Raw genomic sequence first — 13,915 nt, 5'->3', positions numbered from 1 at the left:
AGGCTAAACATGCCCAGCTGTTCCTCATAGGGCTTGTTCTCCAGACCCTTGATCATTTTTATCGCCCTCCTCTGGACACTTATTCATGTGTGTGTGTGTGTGTGTGCGTGCGTGCATATATATGCGTTCGTGTGTGTGTATGTATATACACACACACACAGCTCAGAATAACCTTTAGGAAGTTTTTAAAATCAATCTTAATGGTTGTAAAAGGGCAAAATGCAATTGTAGAAATTTCAAGTTCTCGTGACAAGCAACACAAATGACTACAAATGAATACAATGACTTTGTATGAACTTTTGGCAAAACAAGACTATGAAATCTAAACATGCTTTCAAATATGATTGTATTTCCTTAAGTACTTTTTCAAGTTAATATGATTACCAATCTGACTGAAATTTCATGATATTTCTATGTCTTGGAAGAATACATACTGCTGTTTCTTTGCATGGTTATTCAGAAATATGAACTATTGTGTTCAGTGGAATTTATTACTATGTCTGTAAACTTGTTTTAATTAACAATACATATTGAAACCTTCAATAAATGGGAGGTTTCATGTAATTCATATTAAATTAAAATAAAACCTACTGAAGGATTTCAACTAAGTGCAAAAAAAAATCACTTCAGTCATTGCTCATATCTGAATAAGTGCCCCTTCAGATAGATATAGATTAGATTTTTAAAAGAAATGTGCATTCCCAATGAGAGTTAGGAAGAATTCTTTTATAAAGTTTTGAATCTCTAAGGCACACGCCAACTACAAAATCATAAAAGTCAAAAGCTAGCCCATAATCAGAACTGCCTTCCTTGTAGATAGATAGATAATAGGCAAACTTTCCCCAAGGTTTATATCCCAATTTGAAACTTCTATGTACATATATCTGCTTGTAAAGGAACCATAATATCATACTTTCTTGGTTTGTGATTTAGCAGTGACACAATAAAAATCCATTATGTAAAATGTGTTATTGCACCAAGTTCTAGGATTGAGCTGCCAATCACTGAACCAAAAGTTACCCACCGCTTTCCTTAATTTGATGAATATATCTTCACAAGTTTTGCAATATATAAAAAAAACTAAGCACTAATAGCAACCAATTCCAGCATAATAACATTCATTTTTAGAACATTTGTATACTGTATAAGAAGATACTCTGGCATCAAGATATGTTGCTCCCATAAAGCAGAAACCAGACTTAAAACTTCTGCAGTTTTGAGTTGTTGTAGGTTTTTGGACTATGTGACCATGTTCTAGAAGCATTCTCTCCTGATGTTTCACCTGCATCTATGGCAGGCATCCTTAGAGGTTGTGAGGATGCCTGCAACAGATGCAGGCAGAATGTCAGGAGAGAATGCTTCTAGAACATGGCCACATAGCCTGAAAAACAACCCAGTGATTCCAGCCATGAAAGCTTTCAACAATACATTTTGCAGTTTTCTTCTGTATTTGATACAGTATGCTACAGGAACTCTTCAATGAGCTTAATTCGTTTCAAATCATTAATTTTACAATTTGTAACCAGCAGAGATTTTTTTTTTCACATCCTCTAGTATACTGAGAAACTACTGAAACCATACATGCTGGGATAAGGTTGTATGGTTTCATTGGATTAGATGCACTATTGAATGCCTCAGCTGGCCACAATATGAATGCTGTTGTAATACAGCATTCATTTCTCATTATGATTACAAAATGTATCACCAGCTGTTTAAATGAGACATTCCGTCCTCCAAATTTGTGGATTTGATTATTTGTAGATTTGATTAAAAAGTTTTTTTAAAACTTCTGTATCTCTTACCCCAGCAAATCTGGAAAGCTGTATATATAAAGAATGCTTTCTTCCATTTATTACTTTTCTCTTTATTCCCTATGTTTTTGTTTTTTTTCCTGTCAGGAGTGACTTGAAAAACTGCAAAATGCTTCTGGTGTGAGAGAATTGGCCGTCTGCAAGGATGTTGCCCAGAGGATACCTGGATGTTTTACCATCCTGTGGGAGGCTTCTCTCATGTCCCTGTAGAGAAGCTGGAGCTGTCAGACAGGAGCTCACCCCGCTCCCTGGATTTGAACCGCTGACTTTTTGGTCATCAGTCCTGCCGGCACAAGGATTTAAGCCACTGAGCCACTATGTGTGAAGTGCCAGTGACAATTTGGTGCAAACACATTCATACTGATTAATGGCTTTATCACCCTTTCTAGGTAAATAGGAGGAAAAGAGTAGCTCTCAATATATTAGAATGGATATAGAGGAGACTAACAACTGCTTTTGAAAGCAAACTATAGGTGGCTAAACTGAAAGATTATGCTTTGCTATAATACATACACTTTGTGCAGAAACTTTTTAAAAGCCCATTTTTTGCCTCTTTCTATAGCTGATATATATAATGTTATCTAATCATTCTTACGGCATTTCTCTGAGTATATATTAAAGGCTTTGGCATAACTTGGTGTTGCTTCTGAATTCTTGCTACAGGAGAATGGCGACGGCAAAGATGTTGACAACGCAGTTCATGGTTCGGTTTTCCCATCTGACTGTGCAGGAGCCTGTAACAAATTTTGAAGGAAAGAATGGTCAGGCTCTCTTTTAATTCTTCAAACAGTACCGGCTGACCAGAATTCACCTGAAAGAATGTCCCCCCTGATATAATCCCATATGTTAATTTTGCACCAACACATACAAGAGGAAAAAGTCTCAAATATAAGAGCTCACATGAAAAACAAAACACCCTGAAACAAATGATCACAAACAATATTTAATATTACAAGGCTGTATAGTAATTGTAAATAACAGCTTCTTGAAATTTTAGTCAGACCTGTAATTCTGTTCTTATTTCACTCCATTTACTTGTAGCCTGCATGAGCTATTGTTATTTGCCTATTTTGTGTCTGTTTGCTGCAGTGGTGCAGCAGGTTAAACCACTGAGCTGCAGAACTTGCTGACAGTAAGGTTGGAAGTTCGAATCTGCAGAGCGGGGTGAGCTTCTGCTGTTAGCCCCAGTTTCTGCCAACCTAGCAGTTCGAAAACATACAAATGTGAATAGATCAATAGGTACCACTTCTGCAAGAAGGTAACTGCCCTCCATGCAGTCATGCTGACCACATGACCTTGGAAGAGTCTAGGGACAATGCTGGCTCTTCAGCTTAGAAATGGAGATGAGCACCATACCCCAGAGTCGGGCTTGACTACACTTAATGACTTTACCTATATCTGTTTCCAATCTAATATGGCAACCATGTGGGTTACAAACTGATGTATATTTGTTGTTTTGTGCTTTCAATTAATTTTTGATTAACAGTGACCCTTTCATGAGAATTTCTTGGCAAGATTTGTTCAGAAGTGATTTCCCTTTTCCTTTCTCTGAAGCTGAGAGAATGTGACCTACCCGCGGTCACCCAGTTGGATTCCATGGTTGAGCAGGGAACTGAATACTGGTCTCAAGGGTTGAAGTCATAGAATAAAGTTGGGAGTACAAGGGCCATCCAGACCAACCCCCTGCCATGTAGTAACACACAATCAAAGCACTTCTGACAGATGGCCACCCACCTTCTGCTTAACCCTCACTCTCAAAAAGAAGTCCAAACCACTAGATTATGGAGTTAAACCTACTTGAACTTTTCTTTTAACATGAATCTTGATAATAGTCCGAGACATGCACTGCTGGGCACTAGGGGCTGGGATTCAGAAAAGTATTTTAAGAACAATAACAGTTATTAAATTATTATTGAAAGCATAAAAAATAGCATCTGCTCATCAACATAGATTCTGGGTCTGACTATGGCCATGTGAACTAGTCCCCCACAGACACATACTTCTACATTTACTTATCTCACCCAGGATTTATCAATCTTATTCTGTGCATTTGGCCTGCCCATCATGCTTTTATTTTATTTCTTCATCATGTTATTTTGCATACGTTTATCTCATTTTCTATTATTTTATGTATTTTATATTGATGTTATTACTTGCTGTTTGTATTTTATTTTATTTTGTTGTACTGTAATTCTGGGCTTGGCCTCATGTTAGCCACCCTGAGTGTCCCCTTTGAGGAAATGGTGGCGGGGTATAAATAAAAATTATTTATTATTGTTGTTTTTGCTGTCGTTGTTGTTGTTATGTCCACTCTTATAATGTAGTTAAGGGATTCCCTATATAATGCCTTTACTTGTCAGTGATAGTTTCTACTAATAACTTGGAGGAGTTGCTCTCTCAAAACCACTATCCTCTCTAAGTCTTTCATGCTCCATTGAAAATCCAGTGGCATCCACCCCAAACAGTACTTTTTGTCTTTGTGCCAAGTGACTCCTACCATGCAGGTACTTGAGAGGGCACCAATATCCTGTTTTACTTTTAGTTTTAATTGTTGTTCTGCCAGAATTCTTAATTGTAGGCTGCCTTGAGTTTGATTTTGTCCTAGGAAAGCATCCTGAAAACACCTAAAAATAAAATAAACAATACCACTGACACTGAAAGCTTTGTGCGTAATCCAATACTGTATTATGACCACGCAGTAAGATGAGTACTCAACTAGTCTCATATCAAATTATGCCAATTTTGAACGTTCAATGTATTGAGCATGAATACTGAAGGAAACATTCTTATTTTGATTTGATGCCAGGAATAGTACATTTTCTTGTAGAACTTGCACACACAGTGAATCATAGAGAAAATATTTTTTCTCTCTTTTACATCTACAAATATAGAGTGAGAACAGACATATCAACAAGCAAAGTGTATTAAAAAAAACAAAACACCTTCAGCACTTTCAACAATTTCTTCCCTAATTAACAAGCCCTGCCTATCTAGAACAGCCTATTATCCTTCACTGTGATTTAGAATTAGATGGATTTCACAGAGTATGCAATGATTATTTTTGGTGTCATGGACAACAAGTTAAACATGAGCCAATGGGATTTTGGTTTGCATATACAGGAGTCTAGTGTCTAGATCCAGGGATTCACACTACCCCTCTATTCTGTCTTGGTCAGACCACACCTGGAATCACACTGTGTCCAGTTCCACAATTGGAATCACACTGTGTCCAGTTCCACACAGTTCCAGACCACAATTGAAGGGAGATGTTGACAAACTGGAATGTGTCCAGAGGAGGGTGACTAAAATGATAAAGGGTCTGAAGTACAAGCTCTATGAGGAGCGGCTTAAAGAGATTGGCATGTTTAGCCTGCAGAAGAAAAGGCTGAGAGGAGTCATGATTATAGCCATGTGTAAATATGGGAGGGGAAGCCATAGCGAGGAGGGAGCAAGCTTGTTTTCTGCTTCCCTGGAGACTAGGATGTGGAATAATGGCTTCAAACTACAGGAAAGGAGATTCCATCTGAACATTAGGAAGAACTTCCTAACTGCGAGAGCCCTTCAGCAATGAAACTCTCTGCCCCGGAGTGTGGTGGAGGCTCTTTCTTTGAAGGCTTCTAAAAAGAGGCTGGATGGCCATCTGTCGGGGGTGCTTTGAATGCAATTTTCCTGCTTCTTGGCAGGGGGTTGGACTGGATGACCCATGAGGTCTCTTTCAACTCTATGATTCTATGATTCTATTCAAGCTCAGCCAGAAACAATGATTCCCTATTGGATTTAAACATGTCAAATTAAATTGTGAGTCAGAAAGAAGCAGTGGTTTGTATGTTGGGCTACGACTCTAGAGCCTAGGGTTCAATTCTCCAAATCCAATTTGCATAACTGCTGAACTAGATGTCAGCCTTTATTTCAAAAAGAAGGCACACCTCCTTGAGTTCATGTAAATATATACAATACTGTACCAAACAACTAACATCTGAGTATTGTACAATTTGTATTGGCAATTGTGAAATGTCTTTGTACATTATTTACAGTGGAATATCTGTAATGTTTAACAATAATCAACTAGAAGATCTTGCTTTTTATAATATTAAAAAAATGATTCTGTGAGTAAGGCATTTACCATCAGTTGTAGTATCCCAAAAACATGAACTTGCTGTATGCAGACCAGCTCCACATTTCTGCATCACTGCACAGGTCACTGAAAGATGAAAATGCAGCAAGTGTTCATTAATGAAGGAAGAAGCAGATACATCATTAGACTTACACCCTCTTCTAATGAAACTTTGGATCACCCCTTTACCAGAGCATGGATGAAGAACAGATACCTTTTCTGAACAGCTGTTTCTGTTGGATTATGTGAAGATATTCTGACTGTAAACTTTAAGTTTTCCTTCTTTTTAGAAAGCCGCTGAATGTGGCTTTTAGCGACCCAGATATTCTAGACTGGACTGGTCATCATTTTGGTATCTAGGGCCATGAGTGCTTCACTTGGATCTCAGAAGGTTGCTCACTCGATTGGAGACATTTTTGACTTTAAAAGGAGGAAGGGGGGCAACTTTGCAATGTTTTTGTTACTGAAGGCATGCAGAGGCAATTTTCTTTAACTCTTTCATAGCCACTTCCCGCTATGAAAAAATACAGTTTTTCCCCATCTTTGGAAACCTCGCTTTATGACACCCCTTCTTTTCAACACTTGCAAATTACAGACATGTTCCATTAATTGAGGAAAACTCTGCTTTGTGTTGAGACTATTTGTTAGAAAGAAAGAAACAGGTATTCTTGAAAGATTTGCATCTTTCCTGCTGTTGGCAGAGTGTGGACTACCTTTTCAGAAGTTCTGGGACTTCTGAAGGGACCGTCAGTACAGCTGTCTTGCATTTTTCAGACTGAATCAGACCCAGGAAACATGAGAGGGCTCTAACCCCCTCCTCAACCCCCCCCCCCCAAAAAACACTGTTAAAAGAACTTACCCGGCCTTCATTAGCATGGTCCCAGAGCTCTCCTGGTGTGTAGGAATGATGTGCCAGGAGAAAGGGAGGGAGGAGGAACTTTGCTTCTGTCCCCCTTCTCCTGGCGCGTCATTCCTATGCGCCAGGAGAGCTCCGGCACCATGCTAAAGGAGGCCGGGTAAGTATTTTTATTTTTAAAAGAGGTTTTTGGGGAAGGGGTTAGGTTATCTGAGTGTTCCCCTGGAAAGTTCCAGGAACACATCTGGACACTCAGTCGCAAAAGCACAGGCTTTTGTGGTTGCTGTGCAGACTACATCTGCTGTGCAAACCCCGACCGGGATTTCTTAAACCTGGGTCAAAGCGGACTTAACCACAGTATGGTACTGCCCCTAGTAGGCACATTGATAAGTTTTTCTTGACCTTATTGGTGAGTATGTTATTTGCTTCCATAATTACCCCTTTCCAAAATTGTGATACTATTGGACATGACCACCAGACATGAAAAAAGTACCTTTCTGTTTTTTACAGCTCGGTGGGTTTTGTTCATTTTAGCTAATAACTCTGGGGTTATATAGCTTCTTTAAAACGTTTTGTAGAATGGACCCTGCTATTGAGAATTTAAATCCTTTTTTTTTCCAGAGATTGAATTATTTTCATTACTTTGAAATATACTGAAGTATATCCATTGATGCTATGAGAAACTAAAACCTAAGTCCTATTTGTGATGGATACAACTTATCCACTGTATCACATTTAACACAGGGAACAACAACAAACAGATCAGATCAAATTTGTTTCCTGTCCTGATAAACAACATGAAACTCCAATGCAGAATGTGAAAGAAAGCCTGGCAATAATTTCTATCATCAATCTCTTATATATTCTTAGCAAAAATAATATAATGAATGTGCACACTTATTCTTACCAATATATTTGTACGTTTTCCCCAGTTTCACCAAATGCGACAAAGACTGTTCCACAATGGCTGCAGTCCATTGATTGACGTTGTCATGATTGTAATCTGCCTTGCCCAGAACACCTTCAATGCACTGAAAATGAAGATTAAACTTTTTAAAAGATCAATAAACAATGCATGAATATTAGTAGAAGAATTCTAATTCAGCCTCACAATGGTTTGCAAGACAATTTCAATGTCAGAGAGAAGTTCTTATTTGCCCCTCTTCTTAGTTTGAAACTCCAAAATTAGGAAACGCAGTTCACTAATCATGAACTTTCTACACAGCTCCTATCTTGGTGATAGAACTTTTAAGCAGCAAGCAGCAGTCAGGGTTGTAGAATACAATCAGACAATGGAACGAATGAGTTGCTATAACACAACTAAAATGTCTGACTGAGGTGGATATATTGTGTTAGTGCTACAATCCCATGTTGTTGCTACAATGATATTCAGACAGAGAGCTCCTTTCGTTTCAGCTGGGCAACTACTATGCTAAGACTACTGCCATATCACGTACCTTCAGTCCAACGCTTAAACAGCTGCAGAAGCAAATCCTATTAATTTCAAAGAGGCTTAAGTTCCTGAACATCGCAGAACTGCAGCTTCAGACTCCATTTAAATACAGTCGCCAAGTTATGTAGCAGATAGGTTTTATAGTTTTGTTCTTAAGTTGGATTTGTATTTAAGTCAGAACAGCAGAAGTAATGATGGGGAAATATAGGGTGGCTACAAATGGACAGCAATTTTGTCTGGATACTCCCAGAAAATTCCATCAATAGGGAATGTAATGGTACCACGTTAGTCTTCTCTGGAAATGTATTAAGTTATTGATTCTGTTTTTATCCAGAGTTGATTGTCTGTGAACAGAAGCCATTACAGTCCAAAGGAACCTCTTGCCGGTGAATGCAGATCTTTTCAGCAGTATATTCCATTGATTACAAATAACTACACAGGACTATAGCCCAAGTCTTTCAGGGGCACTTTAAATATGAAAACATGGGGCATCTAAGAAATGCATTGTATCAGCAAAATACATAAAATAAAATATACTGAAATAAATCACTTACATCTTTAATAATATTGTGGGCTTCTTCAGTGTTAAAAGTCATCTGAAAAAATAACAATTAACAGTTCTTTATTTAAATATCTGATATCAACAATTTGATTCCATAACAATGTATACAATAAATGAATGAATCAAGACAGTTCAAGCTATGTAGCCTCCATGGATGCTGTACCCATAGATTCAACCATTCACAGTTTGAAAGTAAGACCACCACCACCACCCCGTCTCAAAAAAAAAACCAAAAAAACACTGGATTTCACCATTTCATAGAAGGGATACCATTTTGCTATGCCATTGTATATGATGGGACTTCAGCAAACATGGATGCTGGTGAGGGAATCTGAAAACTAAACTCTGAAACTCTGAGATATCGGCCCCATCTACACTGTTATATAATGCAGTTTGAAGCTGCATTATATGGTGAGTGTAGACTCATATAATGCAGTTTGACTTATATGTGTCTACACTGACCATATAATGTAGCTTCAAAAACTAGAGTCATACCAAGATCCTACTACACATTCATACAAACCAAGTTTTATATTAAGCAAGCCAAAACCTCTCTGAAATGCAGCAAGACTATCTCTGATTACATGCTAAAAATCATACAATCATAACTCATAGAATCATAGAATAATAGAGTTGGAAGAGATCACATGAGCCATGTAGTCTAATCCTTTGCCATGCAGGAAAAGCACAATCAAAGCACACCGACAGATAGCCATCCAGCTCCTGTTTAAAAGCTTCCAAGGAAGGAGCTCCCACCATACTCTGAGGCAGAGAGTTCCACTGCTGTACAGCTCAGGAAGTTCTTCCTAATGTTCAGCTGGAATCTCCTTTCCTGTAGTTTCAACCCATTGCTCCAAGTCCTAGTCTCCAGGGCAGCAGAAAACAAGCCTGTTCTCTCTTTCTTATGGCATCCTTTCACATATTTATACATGTCTATCATGTCTCCTCTCAGCCTTCTCTTCTGCAGGCTAAACATACCCAGCTCGACGCTCCTCACAGTGTATGATCTCCATGGCCTATACCAAGTATACTACATTGCATCCCTCCCTTTTTCTTTTATACCTCTATAGCACTAAAACAAAAAAGGCAAGAGGACAGACAGCTTAAAGGAAGAGATGCTCGTTTCCTTGCAAGGCACTGTGCCAATTTGACTGTGAAATGAAGTTTTTAAAACAGACCTTCAGCTTATACATGTTACAGAATCAAAGAGTTAGTTCTCTTTTGCACATACGTATGTGAAGTGGTTGCCACCCTATTGAAGAACTGTCCTTGCACATTCTTAAAACTAGCCCATATAAAACCAGCCATTAATTCCTCATGACATGTGTACATCCCATGAAAAGCCCATTAAAGTTTAGATAGGATTGTTGGAAATGACAACTTTCTCAAGCCTCCACTATCTGTTTGTTATGTACACAATTGCTTGCTGTATTGTATGTGTGTATTGGTTTGCAATTTTACCTAACCTCTTTGTTGTTGGAGAGGCTACAGACCACGTGATCAGGTCTGGGCATGTTCAGGACCTGAGACTCCATTTTAGATCAGTGTTTGCTTTGAGAAGCCATGTAGAGAAGTGTGTTTGCTTTAGACTTCAGTGAGATAGAAGCCATTAGACTCTTAGAGAGGGCAGAAGCCATTAGAGATGCTTTGGACAATTTACTAGTGAAGCTAAGGAAACATATACCTACACAGAGAAACTGCTTCAGATCCTATTGCAACTGGATTTATAAGCAAAGTGTCTGTATGCTGTATACATAAAGTTTTGTGAGTAAACAAGCCTGTTACTTTTAAAGAAGACTGTTTATTTTTTCTCTTGAGAGCATGATTTAAAGGCAAATATATTTTAAGGGAGAGTAGATGTTTTTGGGTAACTAAAAGAACACTTCTGAAACTCTGCTGAATGAATATATGTTTTTTGTGTATTTGGCATGTCTTTGTCCTTAACAGTTCAAAGACATACCTAGGTACATCGGTTTAACAGCTGAGAGACCTAGTTGCCTTGCATGAGTGTTGGTGAACATCACTTTTCAAAAGGTTGTGACTTCTAATTTGACATTTAATAGGCTTTTCTTTAATCCCTCCTAATTATTCAACATTTTCACTTATCTAGTGTTCTGCTGGCCCGTTTATGTTGGATAAGCAAGACTCTACTGTACCTTATTTCATTAGGATTGAGAGCCAGTGCGGTCTCATGGATTGAGTGCTGGACAAGAACCCTGGAAGTCAGGGTTGGAATCCACACTCCGCTATGGAAACCCACTATAGCACATCTAAACTGTAGAATTAATGCAGTCTGAAACTATTTTCACACCATGTCTCAAAGCTATGGAATCCTGGGAGTTGTAGTTTGGTGAGGCATCAGATCTCGTTGGCAGAGAAAGCTAAAGACCTTGTAAATCTACAGCTCCCAGGATTCCATAGTACTGAGCTGGCTCAGTTGAAGGGGTGTCAAACTGTGTTAATTGTACAGTGTAAAGGTGCCCTGGGCGTTCTTGGGCAAGTCACACTCACTCTGCTTCAGAGAGGTGAAAGCAATTAAAAACATTCCCCAAAGCCTTCTGAAGAATTCTTGCCAGGAAAAATCCCATGATAAAATTGCTCCAAATAGAAAATACTCGAAGGCACAGTCCGACAACAGATTTAATTCAGCCACACTTTACAACACAGAAATGTCAAAGGAAGTCATGGGAAAAATATATATATACATAATGGAGCAACTCTGGGGTTATCTGGGGATGCAAGGCACCGTCCTGCCTTAAAACTAGAATTATATATATATATATATATATATATATATATATATATATAAAAAACTTTGTAACACCCTCCATTTTGCAGGCCTTGGTTCCTCCCTTTCAGACTGCCTAAGGCCACTTCCACATAGCTGTAAAAAATGCACACTGAACTGGATTATATGGCAGTGTAGACTCAGATAAGCCATTTCATTGTGGATTTCCTGTCTTGATATTCTGGATTATATGGCTGTGTGGAAGGGCCTTAAAAGTGAGTCTTGTGTGTGTGTGCATCTACACTGTGGGATGAATGCAGTTCGACACCACTTGAATTGCCTTCGCCCAGTGCTATGCAATCCTGGGAGTTGCAGTTTGGTAAAGCGCCAGCTCTCTTTGGCAGAGAAAGCGAAAGGCCTTGTAAAACCACAGCTCCCAGTATGGCATCGCACTGAGCCCTGGCAGCTCAAGTGGTGTCAAACTGGATGAATGCTCCAGTGTAGAGGCGCGAGGAACCAAAGGCAACGCCTCGATGGCCTTCTCTTCTCCTCCGGGAAGGACCCTGGGAGGGAATCGAGGAAAGGAGAGGGGGGCTGCTCCTTTCCCGGGGGAAGGAAGGCGAGGGAAGCTCTTACTGCCGCTCTTGCCGCTACCTCGTCATTATGGGGGTGGAACTCCTCCATGGCGGTGCGGGTTCCTGCTCTCCCGGCGGAGGCCCTCGCCCTGCTTGGCTCTGACTTGGCTGGGAAAGAAGGAACAGCTCCGCCTCTCGCTCAGCCCCCGAGGAAGGAAGGAAGGAAGGAGGCAGGGAGGGAGGGAGGCAGGGAAAGAAGGGCAGGGTGGCACCTCCCTTTTGCAGCTCCATCTGCCGGCAAAAGAAGCGCCTGCCTCCCTCCCTCCCTCCCTGCCTGCCTGCCTGCTCCCCCCACTCTTCCTTGGGAGCAAGCTGCAAAGGGCACCCCAAACGCTCCTGGGGACTGCAGCACCCAGGATCTGCCAACCAGAGGTGGATCTACCCAAGAGAATGAACGCAGTGGACACCATTCTGACTGCCCTGTCATAGGATCTTGGGATTTCTAGTTTGGTTATTTATTTACTTATCGTTTCAGAAACGAATTGAGGATATGCTTTGAATGCGATTTTCCTGCTTCTTGGCAGGGGGTTGGACTGGGTGGCCCACGAGGTCACTTGCAACTCTATGATTCTATGGTACAGTTGTAATGTATTTAAAACACAAACAAAGTTAGAAAGTTTCATTATACCAAATGTCCATTGGGCAGTAGCTGGCCACTTGAAGTCCCTCTGGCGTCGCTATAAAAAGGTCCTCCATTGTGCATGTGGCAGGGCTCAAACTGCATTGTAGTCAGTGAACTATGGTTTGCTCTTGTCCACACTTGCATGTCGTGGACCAGCTGTTAGGAGTTGAAGTCCAGAACTCCTGGAGGGTCAAAGTTTGCCCATGCCTGGTTTAGATGCACCCCAAGGAAGTACCAAGGATGGCTCCTGGAATCTTTGAAGTGGCCGTATGCGCATCTCTGGGTGCATCTACACTGTAAAATTAATGTAGTTTGGGAGCTGTAGTTTGGTATGGCACTAGCAACCTTTGGCAGAGAAGGGTAAGAACCTTGTAAAGTTACAACTCTCGTGATTCCCTAGCATTGAACCATGACCATTAAAGTGGTATTCAAGGGGATTGGCTACTCTTGATCTCATCCTAACAAATGCGGAGGACCTGATCGATGCGGTCGAAGTGGTAGGATCCTTAGGGGCAAGTGACCATGTGCTCCTGCAATTTGAGGTACAAAGGAAGGCCGAAACTAAGACAAGTCAAACCCGCATTTTGGACTTTAGGAGAGCTGATTTCCAAAAAATGAAGGAAACACTGAGCAGCATTCAGTGGACACAGATACTAAAAGACAAGGGAGTTACGGATGGATGGGAATTTCTCAAGAGTGAAATACTCAAGGCGCAATTGCAAACCGTGCCAACAAAGAGAAAAAATAGGACAAGTGCAAAGAAGCCAGAATGGATGTCCAAAGAACTTCTAACTGTGCTAAGACACAAAAGAGACATGCACAAGAAGTGGAAAAAGGGAGAAATCACCAAAGAAGAATTCAAACAAATAGCCAACACCTGTAGGGAAAAGGTCCGCAAGGCTAAAGCAAAAAACGAGCTCAGACTTGCCAGGGACATTAAAAACAATAAAAAGGGCTTCTATTCTTATGTCAGTAGAAAAAGGAAAAACAAGGAGGCGATAGGACCTCTTCGCGGACAAGATGGGGCAATGCTGACAGGGGATAGGGAAAAGGCAGAACTACTTAATGCCTTCTTTGCCTCGGTCTTCTCACAAAAAGAGAGTCTTCAACCTCAGCAAGATGGAGTGGATGAGG

The 13,915-nt window shown here is 40.2% G+C and overlaps 1 protein-coding gene across 2 annotated transcripts; it reads right to left on the bottom strand.

Annotated features, from left to right (window-relative positions):
- Positions 1-212: 212 nt before the first annotated feature.
- On the bottom strand, positions 213-12,330 carry DYNLT3 (dynein light chain Tctex-type 3). 2 transcript variants are annotated; one of them, XM_060770154.2, is made up of 5 exons: positions 12,161-12,330; positions 8,789-8,830; positions 7,689-7,812; positions 5,935-6,012; positions 213-2,545 (listed from the first exon to the last, which is right to left on the bottom strand). In XM_060770154.2, exons 1-5 carry the CDS (start codon positions 12,206-12,208, stop codon positions 2,469-2,471), a joined length of 369 nt encoding a protein of 122 aa, XP_060626137.2. In that variant the 5' UTR covers positions 12,209-12,330; the 3' UTR covers positions 213-2,468. The 2 variants fall into 2 exon arrangements, with proteins under 2 accessions (XP_060626137.2, XP_060626139.2); XM_060770156.2 differs by having other exon boundaries at positions 12,179-12,329.
- Positions 12,331-13,915: the final 1,585 nt, after the last annotated feature.

The sequence above is a fragment of the Anolis sagrei genome, chromosome 3, assembly GCF_037176765.1.
Source record: "Anolis sagrei isolate rAnoSag1 chromosome 3, rAnoSag1.mat, whole genome shotgun sequence".
Lineage (NCBI taxonomy): Eukaryota > Metazoa > Chordata > Lepidosauria > Squamata > Dactyloidae > Anolis > Anolis sagrei.
This window is presented reverse-complemented; position numbering and strand designations above follow the sequence as displayed.